Source organism: Oncorhynchus gorbuscha, linkage group LG19, assembly GCF_021184085.1.
Source record: "Oncorhynchus gorbuscha isolate QuinsamMale2020 ecotype Even-year linkage group LG19, OgorEven_v1.0, whole genome shotgun sequence".
In the NCBI taxonomy this organism is placed as follows: Eukaryota; Metazoa; Chordata; class Actinopteri; order Salmoniformes; family Salmonidae; genus Oncorhynchus; species Oncorhynchus gorbuscha.
In genome coordinates, this window is record NC_060191.1 from 73,343,673 (window position 1) to 73,365,627 (window position 21,955).

General features: G+C 46.6%; 1 protein-coding gene across 1 annotated transcript; it reads right to left on the minus strand.

Annotated features, from left to right (window-relative positions):
* Positions 1-14,625: 14,625 nt before the first annotated feature.
* LOC124006518 (alpha-(1,3)-fucosyltransferase 4-like) lies at positions 14,626-16,364 on the minus strand. The gene has a single exon (XM_046316583.1). The coding sequence runs from the start codon at positions 15,920-15,922 to the stop codon at positions 14,783-14,785; it is 1,140 nt and encodes a 379-aa protein (XP_046172539.1). The 5' UTR covers positions 15,923-16,364; the 3' UTR covers positions 14,626-14,782.
* Positions 16,365-21,955: the final 5,591 nt, after the last annotated feature.

Below are 21,955 nucleotides of genomic sequence, written 5' to 3' on the forward strand. Positions count from 1 at the left end.
ACGACACCAGGTCTATGTGTTGATCATCTCTCTCTGTACGACACCAGGTCTATGTGTTGATCATCTCTCTATACGACACCAGGTCTATGTGTTGATCATCTCTGTACGACACCAGGTCTATGTGTTGATCATCTCTCTCTGTACGACACCAGGTGTATGTGTTGATCATCTCTCTCTGTACGACACCAGGTCTATGTGTTGATCATCTCTCTATATGACACCAGGTCTATGTGTTGATCATCTCTCTATACGACACCAGGTCTATGTGTTGATCATCTCTCTATACGACACCAGGTCTATGTGTTGATCATCTCTGTACGACACCAGGTCTATGTGTTGATCATCTCTGTACGACACCAGGTCTATGTGTTGATCATCTCTCTCTGTACGACACCAGGTCTATGTGTTGATCATCTCTGTACGACACCAGGTCTATGTGTTGATCATCTCTCTCTGTACGACACCAGGTCTATGTGTTGATCATCTCTCTCTGTACGACACCAGGTCTATGTGTTGATCATCTCTCTCTGTACGACACCAGGTCTATGTGTTGATCATCTCTCTGTACGACACCAGGTCTATGTGTTGATCATCTCTCTCTGTACGACACCAGGTCTATGTGTTGATCATCTCTCTCTGTACGACACCAGGTCTATGTGTTGATCATCTCTCTGTACGACACCAGGTCTATGTGTTGATCATCTCTCTGTACGACACCAGGTCTATGTGTTGATCATCTCTGTACGACACCAGGTCTATGTGTTGATCATCTCTGTACGACACCAGGTCTATGTGTTGATCATCTCTCTCTGTACGACACCAGGTCTATGTGTTGATCATCTCTCTCTGTACGACACCAGGTCTATGTGTTGATCATCTCTCTATACGACACCAGGTCTATGTGTTGATCATCTCTGTACGACACCAGGTCTATGTGTTGATCATCTCTCTCTGTACGACACCAGGTGTATGTGTTGATCATCTCTCTCTGTACGACACCAGGTCTATGTGTTGATCATCTCTCTATATGACACCAGGTCTATGTGTTGATCATCTCTCTATACGACACCAGGTCTATGTGTTGATCATCTCTCTATACGACACCAGGTCTATGTGTTGATCATCTCTCTATACGACACCAGGTCTATGTGTTGATCATCTCTCTATACGACACCAGGTCTATGTGTTGATCATCTCTCTATACGACACCAGGTCTATGTGTTGATCATCTCTCTATACGACACCAGGTCTATGTGTTGATCATCTCTCTGTACGACACCAGGTCTATGTGTTGATCATCTCTCTCTGTACGACACCAGGTCTATGTGTTGATCATCTCTCTATACGACACCAGGTCTATGTGTTGATCATCTCTGTACGACACCAGGTCTATGTGTTGATCATCTCTCTCTGTACGACACCAGGTGTATGTGTTGATCATCTCTCTCTGTACGACACCAGGTCTATGTGTTGATCATCTCTCTATATGACACCAGGTCTATGTGTTGATCATCTCTCTATACGACACCAGGTCTATGTGTTGATCATCTCTCTATACGACACCAGGTCTATGTGTTGATCATCTCTCTATACGACACCAGGTCTATGTGTATTAATCATCTCTGATGATAATGTCAAAGTGGATTTTTTTTTTACCGATTTACCAACAAAAAAAATCTGAAAATGTATTGAGTCAATAAATATTCAGTCCTTTTGTTATGGCAAGCTAAAATAAGTTCAGGAGTAAAAATGTGCTTTACAAATCACAAAGAAAGTTGCATGGACTCACTCTGATAACAATAGTAGTAGTGTTGAAGGACTTCCTCATCTCTGTGGCCCACACATACAGATCTGTAAGGTCCCTCGGTCGAGCAGGAAATTTCAAGCAAAGATTCAACCACTGCCTCACAAAGAATGGCACTTATTGGTCGATGGGTAAAAAAATAAAACGTTTAAAAAAGCAGATATTGAATATGCCTTTGAGCATGGTGAAGTTATTAATTACACTTTGAATTTCGTCCTTCCTAACTCAGTTGCCGGAGATGAAAGAAACCGCTCAGGCATTTCACTATGAGGCCATTTATCATTTCAAAAAAGTTAGAGTTTAATGGCTGTGATAGGGGAAGTCTGAGGATGGATAAACAATATCGTATTAACTCCACCATACTAACCTAATTGACAAGAAGGAAGCCTGTACAGAATTTAAAAAACGTACCAAACATGCATCCTGTTTGCAACAAGGCACTAAAGTAATACTGCAAACAATGTGGCAAAGAAATTAAAAATTTGAGTCCTAAATACAAAAGCACCATGTTTGGTGCAAAAGTACCAATGTCAATATGTTGAAGCATGGTGGTTGGTGGCTGCATCATGTTATGGGTATATTTGAATCACACTTTGTAACACAACAAACTGTCAAAGGGGTGTGAATAGTTTCTGCTTAAAGACCGATTGTTCTTCATCTCCCTTCATGTCCCGTCTCTCTTTCCCTCTCTCTCTCTCTCTCTCACTTTGGTTGTTCCTCTCTAGTGATCTGAGGCACGTTAACAAGAGACTAGTGAACTGAGACTAGTGAACTGAGGCACGTTGATAAGAGACTAGTGAACTGAGGCACGTCTATAAGAGTCTAGTGAACTGAGACTAGTGAACTGAGGCTAGTGAACTGAGACTAGTGAACTGAGACTAGTGAACTGAGACTAGTGAACTGAGACTAGTGAACTGAGGCTAGTGAACTGAGGCTAGTGAACTGAGGCTAGTGAACTGAGGCTAGTGAACTGAGACTAGTGAACTGAGACTAGTGAACTGAGACTAGTGAACTGAGGCTAGTGAACTGAGGCTAGTGAACTGAGGCTAGTGAACTGAGGCTAGTGAACTGAGGCTAGTGAACTGAGGCACATTGATAAGAGACTAGTGAACTGAGGCTAGTGAACTGAGGCTAGTGAACTGAGACTAGTGAACTGAGGCTAGTGAACTGAGGCTAGTGAACTGAGGCACATTGATAAGAGACTAGTGAACTGAGGCTAGTGAACTGAGGCTAGTGAACTGAGACTAGTGAACTGAGGCTAGTGAACTGAGGCTAGTGAACTGAGGCACATTGATAAGAGACTAGTGAACTGAGGCTAGTGAACTGAGGCACGTCTATAAGAGACTAGTGAACTGAGGCACATTGATAAGAGACTAGTGAACTGAGGCACGTCTATAAGAGACTAGTGAACTGAGGCACGTTGATAAGAGACTAGTGAACTGAGACTAGTGAACTGAGGCTAGTGAACTGAGACTAGTGAACTGAGACTAGTGAACTGAGACTAGTGAACTGAGGCTAGTGAACTGAGGCTAGTGAACTGAGGCTAGTGAACTGAGGCACATTGATAAGAGACTAGTGAACTGAGACTAGTGAACTGAGACACGTTGATAAGAGACTAGTGAACTGAGGCACGTCTATAAGAGACTAGTGAACTGAGACTAGTGAACTGAGGCTAGTGAACTGAGGCTAGTGAACTGAGGCACATTGATAAGAGACTAGTGAACTGAGACTAGTGAACTGAGGCATGTCTATAAGAGACTAGTGAACTGAGGCACGTTGATAAGAGACTAGTGAACTGAGGCACGTCTATAAGAGACTAGTGAACTGAGGCACGTCTATAAGAGACTAGTGAACTGAGGCTAGTGAACTGAGACACGTTGATAAGAGACTAGTGAACTGAGACACGTCTATAAGAGACTAGTGAACTGAGACTAGTGAACTGAGGCACGTCTATAAGAGACTAGTGAACTGAGACTAGTGAACTGAGGCACGTTGATATGAGACTAGTGAACTGAGACTAGTGAACTGAGACTAGTGAACTGAGACACGTCTATAAGAGACTAGTGAACTGAGACTAGTGAACTGAGGCACGTTGATATGAGACTAGTGAACTGAGACACGTTGATAAGAGACTAGTGAACTGAGACACATTTACATTTACATTTAAGTCATTTAGCAGACGCTCTTATCCAGAGCGACTTACAAATTGGTGCATTCACCTTATGACATCCAGACACGTTGATATGAGACTAGTGAACTGAGGCTAGTGAACTGAGGCACGTTGATATGAGACTAGTGAACTGAGGCTAGTGAACTGAGGCACGTTGATATGAGACTAGTGAACTGAGGCACGTCTATAAGAGACTAGCAGGCCACTGGGGGAAACAGCTGCAGTCCCTTTGATCACTAATGAGATCAGACGTGTCGACACCACAGTGACTGAACATGCACTGCACACACACACAGAGCCACACACAGACACAGAGCCACACACACACACAGAGCCACACACAGACACAGTGGGCCTGTGATCCATGTGTTGGCTCAGTACACAGCATGATAGCTTGTTTGGTGGACACATGGGAGTGAGGGAGGCAGACAGTGGGTGATATTTTTTCTTCAGATCTGACAGGAAGACGGATTATTGCAAACACAGGAGCCATCAGAGGTCCGGAGTGCAGGTCCATAGGGGCAGCGGGACACAGCCATGAGGAACCAGCCGTCAGATTACCTCTCCCCGCCCGCTGCCATGGCAACCCAGCTACGTTTATTTGTCTCGTGGTTCTGTTGTTTCATATATTTTCTCATGCCTTTGATGTAATGGAGCATGAACGTTTCCCTATAGACATGTATGTAGGCATTGTGTTCAACATAGGAAATGAAGGAGAGAGGGAGACAACTAGAGAAGGAGAGAGGAGACAACTAGAGGAGAGAGGGAGATAACTAGAGAAGGAGATAACTAGAGAAGGAGAGAGGGAGATAACTAACGAATGAGAGAAAGAGATAACTAAAGAAGGAGAGAGAGATAACTAGAGAAGGAGAGAGAGATAACTAGAGAAGGAGAGAGGGAGATAACTAAAGAAGGAGAGAGGGAGATAACTAAAGAAGGAGAGAGAGATAACTAAAGAAGGAGAGAGGGAGATAACTAAAGAAGGAGAGAGAGATAACTAGAGAAGGAGAGAGGGAGATAACTAACAAAGGGGAGAGGGAGATAACTAAAGAAGGAGAGAGAGAACTGAAGAAGGAGAGAGAGAGATAACTAAAGAAGGAGAGAGAGATAACTAGAAGGAGAGAGGGAGATAACTAGAGAAGGAGAGAGAGATAACTAAAGAAGGAGAGAGAGATAACTAGAGAAGGAGAGAGAGATAACTAGAGAAGGAGAGAGGGAGATAACTAAAGAAGGAGAGAGAGATAACTAAAGAAGGAGAGAGAGATAACTAAAGAAGGAGAGAGGGAGATAACTAAAGAAGGAGAGAGGGAGATAACTAGAGAAGGAGAGAGGGAGATACTGACCGCCTGTCCTGACCACTCTGCCTGTCCTGACCACCCTGCCTATCCTGACCACTCTGCCTATCCTGACCACTCTAGCTGTCCTGACCACCCTGCCTGTCCTGACCACCCTGCCTGTCCTGACCACTCTGCCTGTCCCTGAGCCTGCCTGTCCTGACCACCCTGCCTGTCCTGACCACCCTGCCTATCCTGACCACTCTGCCTGTCCTGACCACCCTGCCTGTCCTGACCACCCTGCCTGTCCTGACCACTCTGCCTGTCCCTGAGCCTGCCTGTCCTGACCACTCTGCCTGTCCTGACCACCCTGCCTATCCTGACCACTCTGCCTGTCCTGACCACCCTGCCTGTCCTGACCACCCTGCCTGTCCTGACCACTCTGCCTGTCCCTGAGCCTGCCTGTCCTGACCACTCTGCCTGTCCCTGAGCCTGCCTGTCCTGACCACTCTGCCTGTCCCTGAGCCTGCCTGTCCTGACCACTCTGCCTGTCCTGACCACCCTGCCTGTCCTGACCACCCTGCCTGTCCTGACCACTCTGCCTGTCCTGACCACCCTGCCTGTCCTGACCACCCTGCCTATCCTGACCACCCTGCCTGTCCTGACCACCCTGCCTCACCCTGAGCCTGCCTGTCCTGACCACTCTGCCTGTCCTGACCACCCTGCCTGTCCTGACCACTCTGCCTGTCCTGACCACTCTGCCTGTCCTGACCACCCTGCCTCACCCTGAGCCTGCCTGTCCTGACCACCCTGCCTGTCCTGACCACTCTGCCTGTCCTGACCACTCTGCCTGTCCCTGAGCCTGCCTCTCCTGACCACCCTGCCTGTCCTGACCACTCTGCCTGTCCTGACCACCCTGCCTCACCCTGAGCCTGCCTGTCCTGACCACCCTGCCTGTCCTGACCACTCTGCCTGTCCTGACCACCCTGCCTCACCCTGAGCCTGCCTGTCCTGACCACCCTGCCTGTCCTGACCACCCTGCCTGTCCTGACCACTCTGCCTGTCCTGACCACTCTGCCTGTCCCTGAGCCTGCCTCTCCTGACCACCCTGCCTGTCCTGACCACTCTGCCTGTCCTGACCACCCTGCCTCACCCTGAGCCTGCCTGTCCTGACCACCCTGCCTGTCCTGACCACTCTGCCTGTCCTGACCACCCTGCCTCACCCTGAGCCTGCCTGTCCTGACCACCCTGCCTGTCCTGACCACTCTGCCTGTCCTGACCACCCTGCCTTACCCTGAGCCTGCCTGTCCTGACCACCCTGCCTGTCCTGACCACTCTGCCTGTCCTGACCACTCTACCTGTCCTGACCACCCTGCCTCACCCTGAGCCTGCCTGTCCTGACCACCCTGCCTGTCCTGACCACCCTGCCTCTCCTGACCACCCTGCCTGTCCTGACCACCCTGCCTGTCCCTGAGCCTGCCTGTCCTGACCACCCTGCCTCTCCTGACCACCCTGCCTGTCCTGACCACCCTGCCTGTCCTGACCACCCTGCCTGTCCTGACCACTCTGCCTGTCCCTGAGCCTGCCTGTCCTGACCACCCTGCCTGTCCTGACCACCCTGCCTGTCCTGACCACTCTGCCTGTCCCTGAGCCTGCCTGCCGTCCTGTACCTTAGCTCCACCTCTGGATTACTGAACTCTTCCTCACCCTGAGCCTGCCTGTCCTGACCACCCTGCCTGTCCTGACCACCCTGCCTGTCCTGACCACTCTGCCTGTCCCTGAGCCTGCCTGTCCTGACCACCCTGCCTGTCCTGACCACTCTGCCTGTCCCTGAGCCTGCCTGCCATCCTGTACCTTAGCTCCACCTCTGGATTATCGACCCCTGCCTGCCTTGACCTGTCGTTTGCCTGCCCGTTGTTACAATAAACATTGTCACTTCACACAGTCTGCACTTGGGTCCTGATACCTGATACTCTACAACCAATGTGATAATAATTTGACTTTACTGGTCATCTATGAACGTTTGAACATCTTGGCCATGTTCTGTTATAATCTCCACCCGGCACAGCCAGAAGAGGACTGGCCATCCCTCATAGTCTGGTTCCTCTCTAGGTGTATAATCTCCACCCGGCACAGCTAGAAGAGGACTGGCCACCCCACATAGCCTGGTTCCTCTCTAGGTTTATAATCTCCACCCGGCACAGCCAGAAGAGTTTTTCCTAGCCACCGTGCTTCTACACCTGCACTGCTTGCTGTTTGGGGTTTTAGGCTGGGTTTCTGTACAGCACTTTGTGACATTGGCTGATGTAAGAAAGGGCTTTGTAAATGAATTTGATGTTTGTGGTTCACAATAAGTCAATGTGGTTCTCAAAATGTAACCGATTTCACAGTGATTGTGTTAACGTCTGTCATCTCTTGATGTTCAGTAGAAATACTTTTTTACCCTCCACTCTGCTGTGGGATAAAGATAAACATCTGGTGCTACTATAATTAGATGACTATGTACAGTATTTAGCCACGGGGCATCAGTGAGGAAGGGCCCTGTTGCATGAACAACACTAGTGAGATCAGCAGTGAGGAAGAGGCCCTGTTGCATGAACAACACTAGTGAAATCATCAGTGAGGAAGAGGCCCTGTTGCATGAACAACACTAGTGAAATCAGCAGTGAGGAAGAGGCCCTGTGGACCATGCCATTAGAGCAGTGGCAAACTTGACCAAACTTTATCAAACTTGAACTGTATTGACCCCTTCAAAAACATTCAATTGTTGTTTTGTTTTTGCAAAAAAAAACATTGTAAGCATGCCACACACACACACACACACACACACACACAAAATACGATACATTTATTAAACATCAGAATGAGTTTGAGTTTTTGTCACAACCCGGCTCGTGGGAAGTGACAAAGAGCTCTTATAGGACCAGGGCACAAATAATAATAATCATTTTGCTCTTTATTTAACCACCTTACATATAAAACCTTATTTGTTCATCGAAAATAGTGAATAACTCACCACAGGTTAATGAGAAGGGTGTGCTTGAAAGGATGCTCATAACTCTGCAATGTTGGGTTGTTTTGGAGAGAGTCTCAGTCTTAAATCATTTCCCACACAGTCTGTGCCTGTATTTAGTTTTCATGCCAGTGAGGGCCGAGAATCCACTCTCACATAGGTATGTGGTTGCAAAGGGCATCAGAGTCTTAACAGCACAATTTGCCAAGGCAGGACACTCTGAGCGGCAGCCCTATCCAGAAATCTGGCAGTGGCTTTTGAATAAATTACATTTTCACAGAACCGCTTGTTGCAATTTCGATGAGGCCCTCTTGTTCAGATATCGGTAAGTGGACTGGAGGCAAGGCATGAAAGGGATAACGAATCCAGTTTGTGTCGTCCATTTCAGGAAAGTACCCGCGCACCCAACTCACTCAGATGCTTCACTATGTCACATTTGACATTGTCCGTAAGCTTGAGTTCATTTATACACAAAAAATCATACAATGATGTAAAGACCTGTGTGTCGTCCTTGTTAATACAGACAGAGAAGAGCTCCAACTTCTTAATCATAGCCTCAATTTTGTCCCGCACATTGAATATAGTTGCGGAGAGTCCCTGTAATCCTAGATTCAGATCATTCAGGTGAGAAAAACATCACACAGACAGGACAGTCGTGTGAGAAACTCGTCATCATCAAGCGGTCAGACAAGTGGAAATTATGGTCAGTAAAGAAAACTTTAAGCTCGTCTCTCAATTTAAAAAAAAATGTGTCAATACTTTGCCCTTTTGATAACCAGAGCACTTCTGTATGTTGTAAAAGCGTCACATGGTCCCTGCCCAGATCATTACATAACGCAGAAAATACATGAGAGCTCAGGGGCCTTGCTTTAACAAGGTTTAACAATGATTCAACCAGTTTCACTGTAGTGTCCAGAATGTATTTCAAGCTGTCAGGTATTCCCTTGGCAGTAAGAGCCTCTCGGTGGATGCTGCAGTGTACTCAAGAGCCTCTTGGTGGATGCTGCAGTGTACTTAAGAGCCTCTCGGTGGATGCTGCAGTGTACCCAAGAGCCTCTTGGTGGATGCTGCAGTGTATTTAAGAGCCTCTCGGTGGATGCTGCAGTGTACCCAAGAGCCTCTCGGTGAATGCTGCAGTTTACCCAAGAGCCTCTCGGTGAATGCTGCAGTGTACCCAAGAGCCTCTCGGTGGATGCTGCAGTAAACCCAAGTGGCATCGGGAGCAACTGCTTGCAGGCGCGTTACCACTCCACTATGTCTTCCTGTCATGGCTTTTGCCCCATCAGTACAGATACCAACACATCTTGATGCCAAAGACCATTTGATGTCACAAAGCTGTCCAGTACTTTAAACATATCCTCTCATGTTGTCCTGGTTTCCAGTGGTTTGCAGAAGAAGTCGTCTTTCTTAATTGACACCCCATAAACGTAACGGACATATACAAGGCACGCCATGTCTGTTGACTCATCCAGCTGTAACAGACATATACCAGGAGCTGTGTCAGGCCTGCCACATCTGTTGACTCACCCAGCTGTAACAGACATATACCAGGAGCTGTGTCAGGCCTGCCACATCTGTTGACTCACCCAGCTGTAACAGACATATACCAGGAGCTGTGTCAGGCCTGCCACGTCTGTTGACTCATCCAGCTGTAACAGACATATACCAGGAGCTGTGTCAGGCCTGCCACGTCTGTTGACTCATCCAGCTGTAACAGACATATACCAGGAGCTGTGTCAGGCCTGCCACGTCTGTTGACTCATCCAGCTGTAACAGACATATACCAGGAGCTGTGTCAGGCCTGCCACGTCTGTTGACTCATCCAGCTGTAACAGACATATACCAGGAGCTGTGTCAGACCTGCCACGTCTGTTGACTCATCCAGCTGTAACAGACATATACCAGGAGCTGTGTCAGACCTGCCACGTCTGTTGACTCATCCAGCTGTAACAGACATATACCAGGAGCTGTGTCAGACCTGCCACGTCTGTTGACTCATCCAGCTGTAACAGACATATACCAGGAGCTGTGTCAGGCCTGCCACGTCTGTTGACTCATCCAGCTGTAACAGACATATACCAGGAGCTGTGTCAGGCCTGTTGACTCATCCAGCTGTAACAGACATATACCAGGAGCTGTGCCAGGCCTGTTGACTCATCCAGCTGTAACAGACATATACCAGGAGCTGAGCCAGGCCTGTTGACTCATCCAGCTGTAACAGACATATACCAGGAGCTGTGCCAGGCCTGTTGACTCATCCAGCTGTAACAGACATATACCAGGAGCTGTGCCAGGCCTGTTGACTCATCCAGCTGTAACAGACATATACCAGGAGCTGTGCCAGGCCTGTTGACTCATCCAGCTGTAACAGACATATACCAGGAGCTGAGCCAGGCCTGTTGACTCATCCAGCTGTAACAGACATATACCAGGAGCTGTGCCAGGCCTGTTGACTCATCCAGCTGTAACAGACATATACCAGGAGCTGTGCCAGGCCTGTTGACTCATCCAGCTGTAACAGACATATACCAGGAGCTGTGCCAGGCCTGTTGACTCATCCAGCTGTAACAGACATATACCAGGAGCTGTGCCAGGCCTGTTGACTCATCCAGCTGTAATGCGTATAATTCACTGGCTTGTATGTGAAGCAGTAATTGTTTCAAAACACCTCCTGCCATGTCATTGATGCGTCGTGAAACAGTGTTGTTTGAGGAAGACATTGTCTGTATAGTTTCTTTGTCCTTTTCCCCCAGCATTGTCCCAGTCATATCCACGGCAGCAGGAAGAATGAAGTCCTCCACAATAGTATGAGGCTTGCCTGTCCCAGCCACTCGGTAGCTCACCATATAAGATGCTTCTAGACCTTCTTATTAATGTTATCTGTTGCTTTTATACTTGTCTTACTACTCAAACAACTCGTGGCTTGTTTTTCAAATTGTCACATTTTGTTTCTAAATGTCTGTGCAAGAGTGAAGGTTTCCTGTGAGAGAGTAAAGCTTAATGTGATTGGATGAGTAACGCTTAATGTGATTGGATGAGTAACGCTTAATGTGATTGGATGAGTAACGCTTAATATGATTGGATGTTAATAATTTGACTAGGCTACCTGTATTTGACATTGTGTTGTTATTTAGCTGAACACTAGATGGTTTTATTTTATTTTCGGCAGTAAAACGAGGCTACTCAGGCGAGAAAAAAACCCCACCCAAATGTATAGCCCCATTGGAAAATATAAATGTACTTTTTTTCTTAAACGTTAAGATTTGTATACAATTTTTATGTTAAAAAAAGAAATTGGAATCACATTTTTATTTGGCGTACCTCCGAAGACATTGTGCGTACCCCTGGTGTAATACCTGAGTTAGAGGATCCGGTGAGAAGGAATCTCCTCTAACGACTGCAGCCTCCCTCAGGTCACTCTTAATTAATGTGTTCTGGTCCATAATGGTGAAGGCATGGGGTTGGAACACAGGTCAGAATGAGACAATTGACTTGAGAACACATGTACATACACGTTTGTTTTGCTATCCTAAACCTAACCCTAAATCCTAACTCTAACTCCAACTCCTAACCCTAAATCTATATCCTAAATCCTAACCCTAACTCCTAACCCTAACTCCTAACCCTAACTCCTAACCCTAAATCCTAAATCTATATCCTAAATCGTAACCCTAACTCCTAACCCTAACTCCTAATCCTAAATCTATATCCTAAATCCTAACCCTAACTCCTAACCCTATCTCCTAACCCCTAAACCTAAATCCTAAATCCTAACCCTAAACCTAACTCTAACTCCTAACCCTAACTCTAACTTCCAACCCCTAAAACCTAACTCCTAGCCCTATCTCCTAACCCCTAAACCTAAATCCTAACCCTAAACCTAACTCCTAACCCTAAACCTAAATCCTAAATCCTAAAACCTAACTCCTAACCCTAAACCTAAATCTAAATCCTAAATCCTAACCCTATCTCCTAACCCCTAAACCTAAATCCTAAATCCTAACCCTAAACCTAACTCTAACTTCCAACCCCTAAAACCTAACTCTATCTCCTAACCCCTAAACCTAAATCCTAACCCTAAACCTAACTCCTAACCCTAAATCCTAAAACCTAACTCCTAGCCCTATCTCCTAACCCCTAAACCTAACTTTAACCCGACACCTAAAATAGCATTTTTTTCTTATGGGGACTTTGCAAAAATATCCCAACTTGTCATAACTCCTTCAGACTCTTCCTAGCCTCCTTCAGACTCTTCCTAGCCTCCTTCAGACTCTTCCTAGCCTCCTTTAGATTCTTCCTAGCCTCCTTTAGACTCTTCCTAGCCTCCTTCAGACTCTTCCTAGCCTCCTTCAGACTCTTCCTAGCCTCCTTCAGACTCTTCCTAGCCTCCTTCAGACTCTTCCTATCCTCCTTCAGACTCTTCCTATCCTCCTTCAGACTCTTCCTAGCCTCCTTCAGACTCTTCCTAGCCTCCTTCAGACACTTTCTAGCCTCCTTCAGACTCTTCCTAGCCTCCTTCAGACTCTTCCTAGCCTCCTTCAGACTCTTCCTAGCCTCCTTCAGACACTTCCTAGCCTCCTTCAGACCCTTCCTAGCCTCCTTCAGACTCTTCCTAGCCTCCAGACTCTTCCTAGCCTCCTTCAGACTCTTCCTATCCTCCTTTAGACTGTTCCTAGCCTCCTTCAGACCCTTCCTAGCGTCCTTCAGACTCTTCCTAGCCTCCTTCAGACTCTTCCTAGCCTCCTTCAGACTCTTCCTAGCCTCCTTCAGACTCTTCCTAGCCTCCTTCAGACTCTTCCTAGCCTCCTTCAGACTCTTCCTAGCCTCCAGACTCTTCCTAGCCTCCAGACTCTTCCTATCCTCCAGACACTTCCTAGCCTCCTTCAGACTCTTCCTAGCCTCCTTCAGACTCTTCCTAGCCTCCTTCAGACTCTTCCTATCCTCCAGACTCTTCCTAGCCTCCTTCAGACTCTTCCTAGCCTCCTTCAGACTCTTCCTATCCTCCAGACTCTTCCTAGCCTCCTTCAGACTCTTCCTAGCCTCCTTCAGACTCTTCCTAGCCTCCAGACTCATCCTATCCTCCCTCAGACTCTTCCTAGCCTCCTTCAGACTCTTCCTAGCCTCCTTCAGACTCTTCCTAGCCTCCTTCGGAAACATAAAGACAGATGATAAAAGAGACTCATCACAGAGGGGATTGCCAGAGCCAGTGTTCCACAGTCCAGACCGTGGGACACAGCAGGGTTCAGGGGCCAGCCTTAATCAACTACAGGCCTGTGTTTGAAGACAAGGTACCACCACCATTATGCCTGTCATTATTTAAGAGCGACTTGCTTCGAGATCAAGTCAAGATCAAGTTTAATTTATTACAATTGTATACATTAGCATTGTCACATGTAGTGAAAAAAAATATATATATATTTTTTTTTTAACTCTAAAACGTTTAAAACTGAAATATCTTGGACTGAAACAACTGAATCAAATCAGACACCAGACAAGTAAGGAAATAAATACATGTAAATATATAGTAGCCTAGACAATATGTATGAAGGGATTATAGTGCTGGAAGTAGCTGCTGGTGTGTTTGTGTCAGGAATCTCATTTTATTGGCCCATGTCTAGTGGGATGGGAGAAGTAGCAGCTGGTCAGCTAATCATGTCAGGGCAGTATCAAGGCTACTGGGGTTAGCATGGCCATGAGAGTTAGCTGGGGGAGCTTAACCCATGCCACTGCCCCGTCCGTTAACCCCTCCCACTGCCCCCTCCGTTAACCCATCCTACTGCACCCTCCCACTGCCCCCTCCGTTAACCCATCCCACTGCCCCCTCCGTTAACCCATCCCACTGCCCCCTCCGTTAACCCATCCCACTGCCCCCTCCGTTAACCCATCCCACTGCCCCCTCCGTTAACCCATCCCACTGCCCCCTCCGTTAACCCATCCCACTGCCCCCTCCATTAGTTTTAGGAATGCTTCCAAAAGCAGCTGTCAAACGTCAAAACAACACACACACACACACACACACACACACACACACACACACACACACACACACACACACACACACACACACACACACACACACACACACACACACACACACACACACACACACACACACACACACACGAGGCAAAATGTCTATGTTTCTTATACAGTCTGACACAACACGGTCCTTCTGTAGCTCAGTTGGTAGAGCATGGCGCTTGTAACGCCAGGGTAGTGGGTTCGATCCCCGGGACCACCCATACGTAGAATGTATGCACACATGACTGTAAGTCGCTTTCGATAAAAGCGTCTGCTAAATGGCATATATTATTATTATTATTATTATTATATTATATTACAACTGACTTCATATAAACCCTGTATAATACAGATAACTAACAGACCAAGTGAATCACAGTTCAATGATGTTACAAAACGTTCATTCCCGTGAAACACGGTTTGCTAGATCTCGCTAAAGACAGTTGCTATGGGGTCCCTGCTCATGTTCACATATCAGAAGGTCAGAAACCAGTCAAAGGTCAGGACTCAAACCAGCGCTGAAGGTTGGTGATGGTGTTCGTCCGGAGTCTGTGGTTCCGCACGACGCGACACGCTGTGCAGTAATGCTCCGCCCAAAAGGCAGTCAGGTGTACGCTGTAGCTCCTCCTCCAGACCAGGTGTCTCTGCAGGAGAGCAGGGCTCCGGCGTAGCAGCAACAGGTATTGGGCGAGCAGGCGGGGAGAGGGGAAGTCGTCCACATGGATAAAGGCCTCAGGTGGGAGGAAGCGTTCGTAGTTTTCCCGCGGCGGCCCGAGAACTACAGGAACGGCCCCGGCCAGTAAGGAGTTCCACAGCTTCTCGGTGATGTAGTCGGGGTGCTGGGAGTTCTCCAACGCCAGATAAAACAGGTAACGCCTCACCGTGCGCACCACAGTGCTGTCCTCTGGCAGTGGCATGCCTGCGCGCCCGAACACATCCACGTCAACGTAGTTAACCAGCCGACGGTAATACGCCACGCGGGCCTGCGACTCCGACCAGTTACTGATGACCCAGGCCAGTAGGTGGGGCCGTCTGGGTCGTGTGTGTGGGGGGGTGTTGGCGTGAGGGAGAAGGCGGGGCACCAGGTAGCCGTAAGGAAGGAATATGTCTGAATCTGCACGGTAGGTCATGGTGAGATTGAACACGCCCTCGAACTGCCGCAGGCCACGAGTGTGAGACGGGGACTCAAAATTCATCCAGATCCACTTCTGGCCACGGGGTCGTGGGTCAGACGGGAGCGCCGTGGCGTTGGTCGTTATCTCACGGTGGTGCATGATGATGGCGTCAGCCCCAGGGTACATGCGCCGGTCGTCGGTCAGTACACACCCACGGATTCCAAAGCGCGCCTCACAGTCCGGCAGTCTACGGTAACGGCCGAAGGGGTGCGTCCACAGCAGAAGGGTGACATCTCTGGGTTCACCTTCAGTCAGAGGGAAGGGTTGCTGACGCGGGTCCGGGAGATTGAGCAAACACACTCCAAGGAGGAAAAAGAGCGCACCGCCGAGAGCAGCGAAACATGATGTTCTCAGAACAGTCACTCTACGCGTTTTGCTTCTGCGCAGTCCGGGGCGCTTAGCAGCTCTGGGAGAGGTAGAACGACCCCCTGTTACCCACTGGGTGAGCCGCTGAGTTATCTCCATGAAATCCAGTCAAACTTCCAGTCCTTATTTCCATTAAGTTATCCAGCACCCTCTTACATTAACTCCAGAAGTTCTAGAAACGTAACGTCCACTTCCCTGTCACATTCTCCTCTCCATTCACCTGGTGTAGTCTAAAACTCAGAATAACTGATCTCTCCAATCACCTGGTGGAGTCTACAACTCAGAATAACTGATCTCTCCAATCACCTGGTGGAGTCTACAACTCAGAATAACTGATCTCTCCAATCACCTGGTGTATTCTAGAACTCAGAATAACTGATCTCTCCATTCACCGGGTGTATTCTAGAACTCAGAATAACTGATCTCTCCATTCACCGGGTGTAGTCTAGAACTCAGAATAATGGATGTCTTTCACCTGGGATTCCAAGGAGAAAAGTTACGGTCCTCCTCCTTTGTCCCTTGGCTGTGAGAGAAACCAGTCGGCCCGTTTCTCAGGTAAACATCAAGTTCCTTTGTCTCTGCTCTGTCAGGAGAGATAAGGATCTCTGCCACTGGGTAATGTGTAGACTGTTTTGAATGCATGAGGATACACCGTTCTGCGCAGAATACTTGACGTGGCAGGCTGCGTGTTACTTCCTGTTACCGGTGAATGGGGTCTTTGTAGCCCTGAGAGGGTAAACATGCTGTCCTGCAGGGTGAGGGCTGCTATGTAGCCCAAAGGTCCTTCTTGGATCAACAACCATGGTTACAAGCCAGACCTCTTGATATAATCTATAGAACAGGGAGGCACAGGCTCAGGCTCAGTGAAACTGTACGTTTCAGAGTGAACAACATAGATAGACATAATTTAGGAGGAAAAAAATGGCCTATACTGTGCTTGGACCAGGGGTTATTTTCCAGTCCGCTTCGTTCTGAAAAGAAACATAATTTTTTCCCCCGTTCCTTTCCACTGTTCCCGACTAACAAAATAAAGTTCTGAATTGGTTCGGTACAACGACAAAAAAAATCTATGGTTTATATCTTTCCTTTCTGTTCTTTTGAAACCTCTGAGATCGATGGTTGCTATGGCATGGGCAAGCTATGGATAGTAGCTAGTTGTTTACATGCTTTGGACAGACAAGTATAGGGCACAAGATTTGGTTTAACACAAACCCAAGCATAGCTGTGGAAGTAGGGGTGCTGTAGGGTGCTGCAGCACCCCCTGAAAAATCTAAATACATTTTTTTATTTTTTATTAAATAATTTTCACAAAAGCAGTGCACTGGACCTTTACTAGTGCCTATTCAGGGCTGGTCCCGGCCATTATGATGCCCAAGGAGAAACAAAACTAGAAGTCTCAGTAAGCTAAATTAAGTTGAAAATACGTCTAAAATACTTATTTTCCAGACGTTGAAGTTAGGTTCTGAATGAAAGATTTAAAGTTATTTTCTGTAAGTTTAAAATACATCTTTTTCAGGACGTTGAAAAGGCGTCTTTTCTGGACGTTATAGTAATAAAAACAGCAGGGAGCAGGTCGCGAACCCTCGACCTTCTAGCCCGAAGTCCAGCGCGCTATCGACTGTGCCGCAAAAGCATTCTCGAACGGCCGTTACGGTATTTTCCGGAAGTTGAAACCAGGTTAATTTTCGGTTCTCAATGAAAGTTTATAATAAGTAATTTATAGATGTCTATGTTTGGGCCAAATCAACCTACAGACGGTGGTCCTACAGACGGTGGTGTAGGTGTCCTTACAGACGGTGGTGTAGGTGTCCTGGAGGGCAGGTAGTTTTCGTCCCTGCCTTTGACAAAGTAGGCACAGCTTAAAAAACCCACATGCACACTGGTTGAGAGAAATTGTCATTGTTTTAAGGGCAGAATTGTGAGGTTTTATGTGCTGTCTTGGTCAGTTTAGCTCAGAAAATGCCACCCTCTTCAATCTGCGCCATAGGCGGCTGCCTAATGAGCAGCCGAGCTTTACCTGTATTAGCGGATCGATATAGCCCTCTGCAGCACGGAAAACATTGTTTTTCTCTCACAAAAGTAGTGCATTAAGCCTTTACTACTCCTGTATTAGCGGACTGATACAGCAGTTTGCAGCGTGGGGAGAAATCAACATGCGCACGATGGCCTGAAGTGTGCATGTTCTGTATGGCAAGAGTAGGCAGGCCACTTTCCTCTTGAGATGCTGATTTTCCATACAGTCCACCAGGGGGCTCTATTCGCCCAGTATTGCTGTCGTTTACTTCTCGGCCTCATCGATTGCTTTTGGTATTTCCGAGGTATTTGTGAACAGGAGAATATACACTCAAACAGAACACATATAACACACATCAAGGTGAATTAAATTAAATTAAATTAAATTAAATTAAATTAAATTAAATTAAATTAAATTAAATTAAATTAAATTAAATTAAATTAAATTAAATTAAATTAAATTAAATTAAAACCAATCAAATGTTTCAAGGCTTTTATCCGGGTCCTTGTTTAATAAGGCACAGGCACACTCATAATGCACTTGAGTCTTCTTAAAATTGTCTGGCCTACAGAGAAGCCATGTTTTATTTAAATGAATGAATAAATTAAAAGAGAGAGAGAGAGATTGAAAACGGTGTGAGATTTGAGATGTGAGCTTTGTGTTCTCGTAGAGGTCTGTGCTAGAAAAACAAGCTACCAGCGAGACTAACTCTCTCTATAGACCTGTCAGGGTGTACAGACAGTCTCACTGTTCTGTCCCGTTCTGTGAGAAGACACACACACACACACACACACACACACACACACACACACACACACACACACACACACACACACACACACACACACACACACACACACACACACACACACACACACACACACACACACACACACACACACACACACACACACAAGAGGAGGAAGCCAGATGCCGAATGTCTCCAGTGGACTCCCCAATCTATTCCCGACATCTAGTCCCTACGTTCCCCCCCTCTGAGAGAGACAGCTAGCAGCCCAGTCAGTGGTACGTCCCATGTCCCAGAACGAGCCTTGTACTTCCTCTCTCTGCATTATTTAACTATTCTTTCATGTGAACAGTTCTATTTTCACACAATTATTTTTTAAAGTATTGACAGGAGACTAACCAACTAGACACTACAGGTAGAGATGCAGTATGTTACAGGAGACTAACCAACTACACACTACAGGTAGAGATGCAGTATGTTACAGGAGACTAACCAACTAGACACTACAGGTAGAGATGCAGTATGTTACAGGAGACTAACCAACTAGACACTACAGGTAGAGATGCAGTATGTTACAGGAGACTAACCAACTAGACACTACAGGTAGAGATGCAGTATGTTACAGGAGACTAACCAACTAGACACTACAGGTAGAGATGCAGTATGTTACAGGAGACTAACCAACTAGACACTACAGGTAGAGATGCAGTATGTTACAGGAGACTAACCAACTAGACACTACAGGTAGAGATGCAGTATGTTACAGGAGACTAACCAACTAGACACTACAGGTAGAGATGCAGTATGTTACAGGAGACTAACCAACTACACACTACAGGTAGAGATGCAGTATGTTACAGGAGACTAACCAACTAGACACTACAGGTAGAGATGCAGTATGTTACAGGAGACTAACCAACTAGACACTACAGGTAGAGATGCAGTATGTTACAGGAGACTAACCAACTAGACACTACAGGTAGAGATGCAGTATGTTACAGGAGACTAACCAACTAGACACTACAGGTAGAGATGCAGTATGTTACAGGAGACTAACCAACTAGACACTACAGGTAGAGATGCCGTATATTACAGGAGACTAACCAACTAGACACTACAGGTAGAGATGCAGTATGTTACAGGAGACTAACCAACTAGACACTACAGGTAGAGATGCAGTATGTTACAGGAGACTAACCAACTAGACACTACAGGTAGAGATGCAGTATGTTACAGGAGACTAACCAACTAGACACTACAGGTAGAGCTGCAGTATGTTACAGGAGACTAACCAACTAGACACTACAGGTAGAGATGCAGTATGTTACAGGAGACTAACCAACTAGACACTACAGGTAGAGATGCCGTATGTTACAGGAGACTAACCAACTAGACACTACAGGTAGAGATGCAGTATGTTACAGGAGACTAACCAACTAGACACTACAGGTAGAGATGCAGTATGTTACAGGAGACTAACCAACTAGACACTACAGGTAGAGATGCAGTATGTTACAGGAGACTAACCAACTAGACACTACAGGTAGAGATGCAGTATGTTACAGGAGACTAACCAACTACACACTACAGGTAGAGATGCAGTATGTTACAGGAGACTAACCAACTACACACTACAGGTAGAGATGCAGTATGTTACAGGAGACTAACCAACTAGACACTACAGGTAGAGATGCAGTATGTTACAGGAGACTAACCAACTAGACACTACAGGTAGAGATGCCGTATGTTACAGGAGACTAACCAACTAGACACTACAGGTAGAGATGCAGTATGTTACAGGAGACTAACCAACTAGACACTACAGGTAGAGATGCAGTATGTTACAGGAGACTAACCAACTACACACTACAGGTAGAGATGCAGTATGTTACAGGAGACTAACCAACTACACACTACAGGTAGAGATGCCGTATGTTACAGTGACTCTGCTGTGCCCTTGTTTATATTTGCTCGTCTGCCTGTCCTACAGATGAAGATAAGAGGACGTGTCATGTCAATGTGTCTGTCTGTCAGTTTGTGTGTGTGTGTGTTTAGGCCTTTTTCTCCCTGTGATAACACACACTCCTCAGGATGTGCCCCAGGCTCTTTAACTCATCTTTATCGATTTTCTCTTTTCTATTCTGTTCTCTTTTTTTCTCTCCCTCTCTCTCTCCCAGGAGATGGGATGTCTCAATTCTTTCCAGGGAGGCCCCAGAGAGAGCGAGAGAGAGATAATGCAAAGGGGGGGGGCTCTGAGAGTGCGCTGGTCACTGAGGCCCTCGCTGACCACTGACCTTGACATTAGAGGTGACCCCTGGGGTCAAAGGTCATGTGAAAGTGCCGTTTCCGGCGATTCACCTCGACCCGCCGGGTGATGATGATCTTGGCCAGCCTTCCCTAGATGTCTGACGTGATTATTGGGGCGGCAGATAGCCTAGCAGTTAAGAGCGTTGGGCCAGTAACTGAAAGGTTGCTGGTTCGAATCCCTGCGCCGACTAGGCACTTAACCAGAATTGCTCCTGTAAGTCGCTCCTGTCTGCTAAATTACTAAAAATGCAACGGTCGGGGGGATCTCAACCTCAGACCCACCCAGGGCCACACATCCATGTCTGCCTCTCCCCCACAACCATGGCCCGGGCCCGCTAAGAGCATCCGCCCTCACAGGCCTAGTTAATGAGGAGAGAAAGTGAGACAGTGGCGAGAGGTTGTGGGTGAGAGCCAGAATATCTGTTTGTTTCAACAGCACACTCTGGAAAGGAGATATGTCTGATGGCCCCTTTCAGCCTCAGAGTTCAGATCAGATGTACATAAACTGCTTGCTAAAAGTTCAGATCAGATGTACATAAACTGCTTGCTAAAAGTTCAGATCGGATGTACATAAACTGCTTGCTAAAAGTTCAGATCAGATGTACATAAACTGATTGCTAAAAGTTCAGATCAGATGTACATAAACTGCTTGCTAAAAGTTCAGATCAGATGTACATAAACTGCTTGCTAAAAGTTCAGATCAGATGTACATAAACTGCTTGCTAAAAGTTCAGATCAGATGTACATAAACTGCTTGCTAAAAGTTCAGATCAGATGTACATAAACTGCTTGCTAAAAGTTCAGATCGGATGTACATAAACTGCTTGCTAAAAGTACAGATCAGATGTACATAAACTGCTTGCTAAAAGTTCAGATCAGATGTACATAAACTGCTTGCTAAAAGTTCAGATCAGATGTACATAAACTGCTTGCTAAAAGTTCAGATCAGATGTACATAAACTGCTTGCTAAAAGTACAATTCTAAATGACGCATCAGATCACGCATATCCAAAAGCTAAAACAAAAAAAAATACCATATTCTTCGTATCATCTGACCTCACTA

Coding starts and splice junctions, on each gene's coding strand:
- LOC124006518 (XM_046316583.1), bottom strand. CDS start 15,922: ATGGAGATAACTCAGCGGCTCACCCAGTGGGTAACAGGGGGTCGTTCT.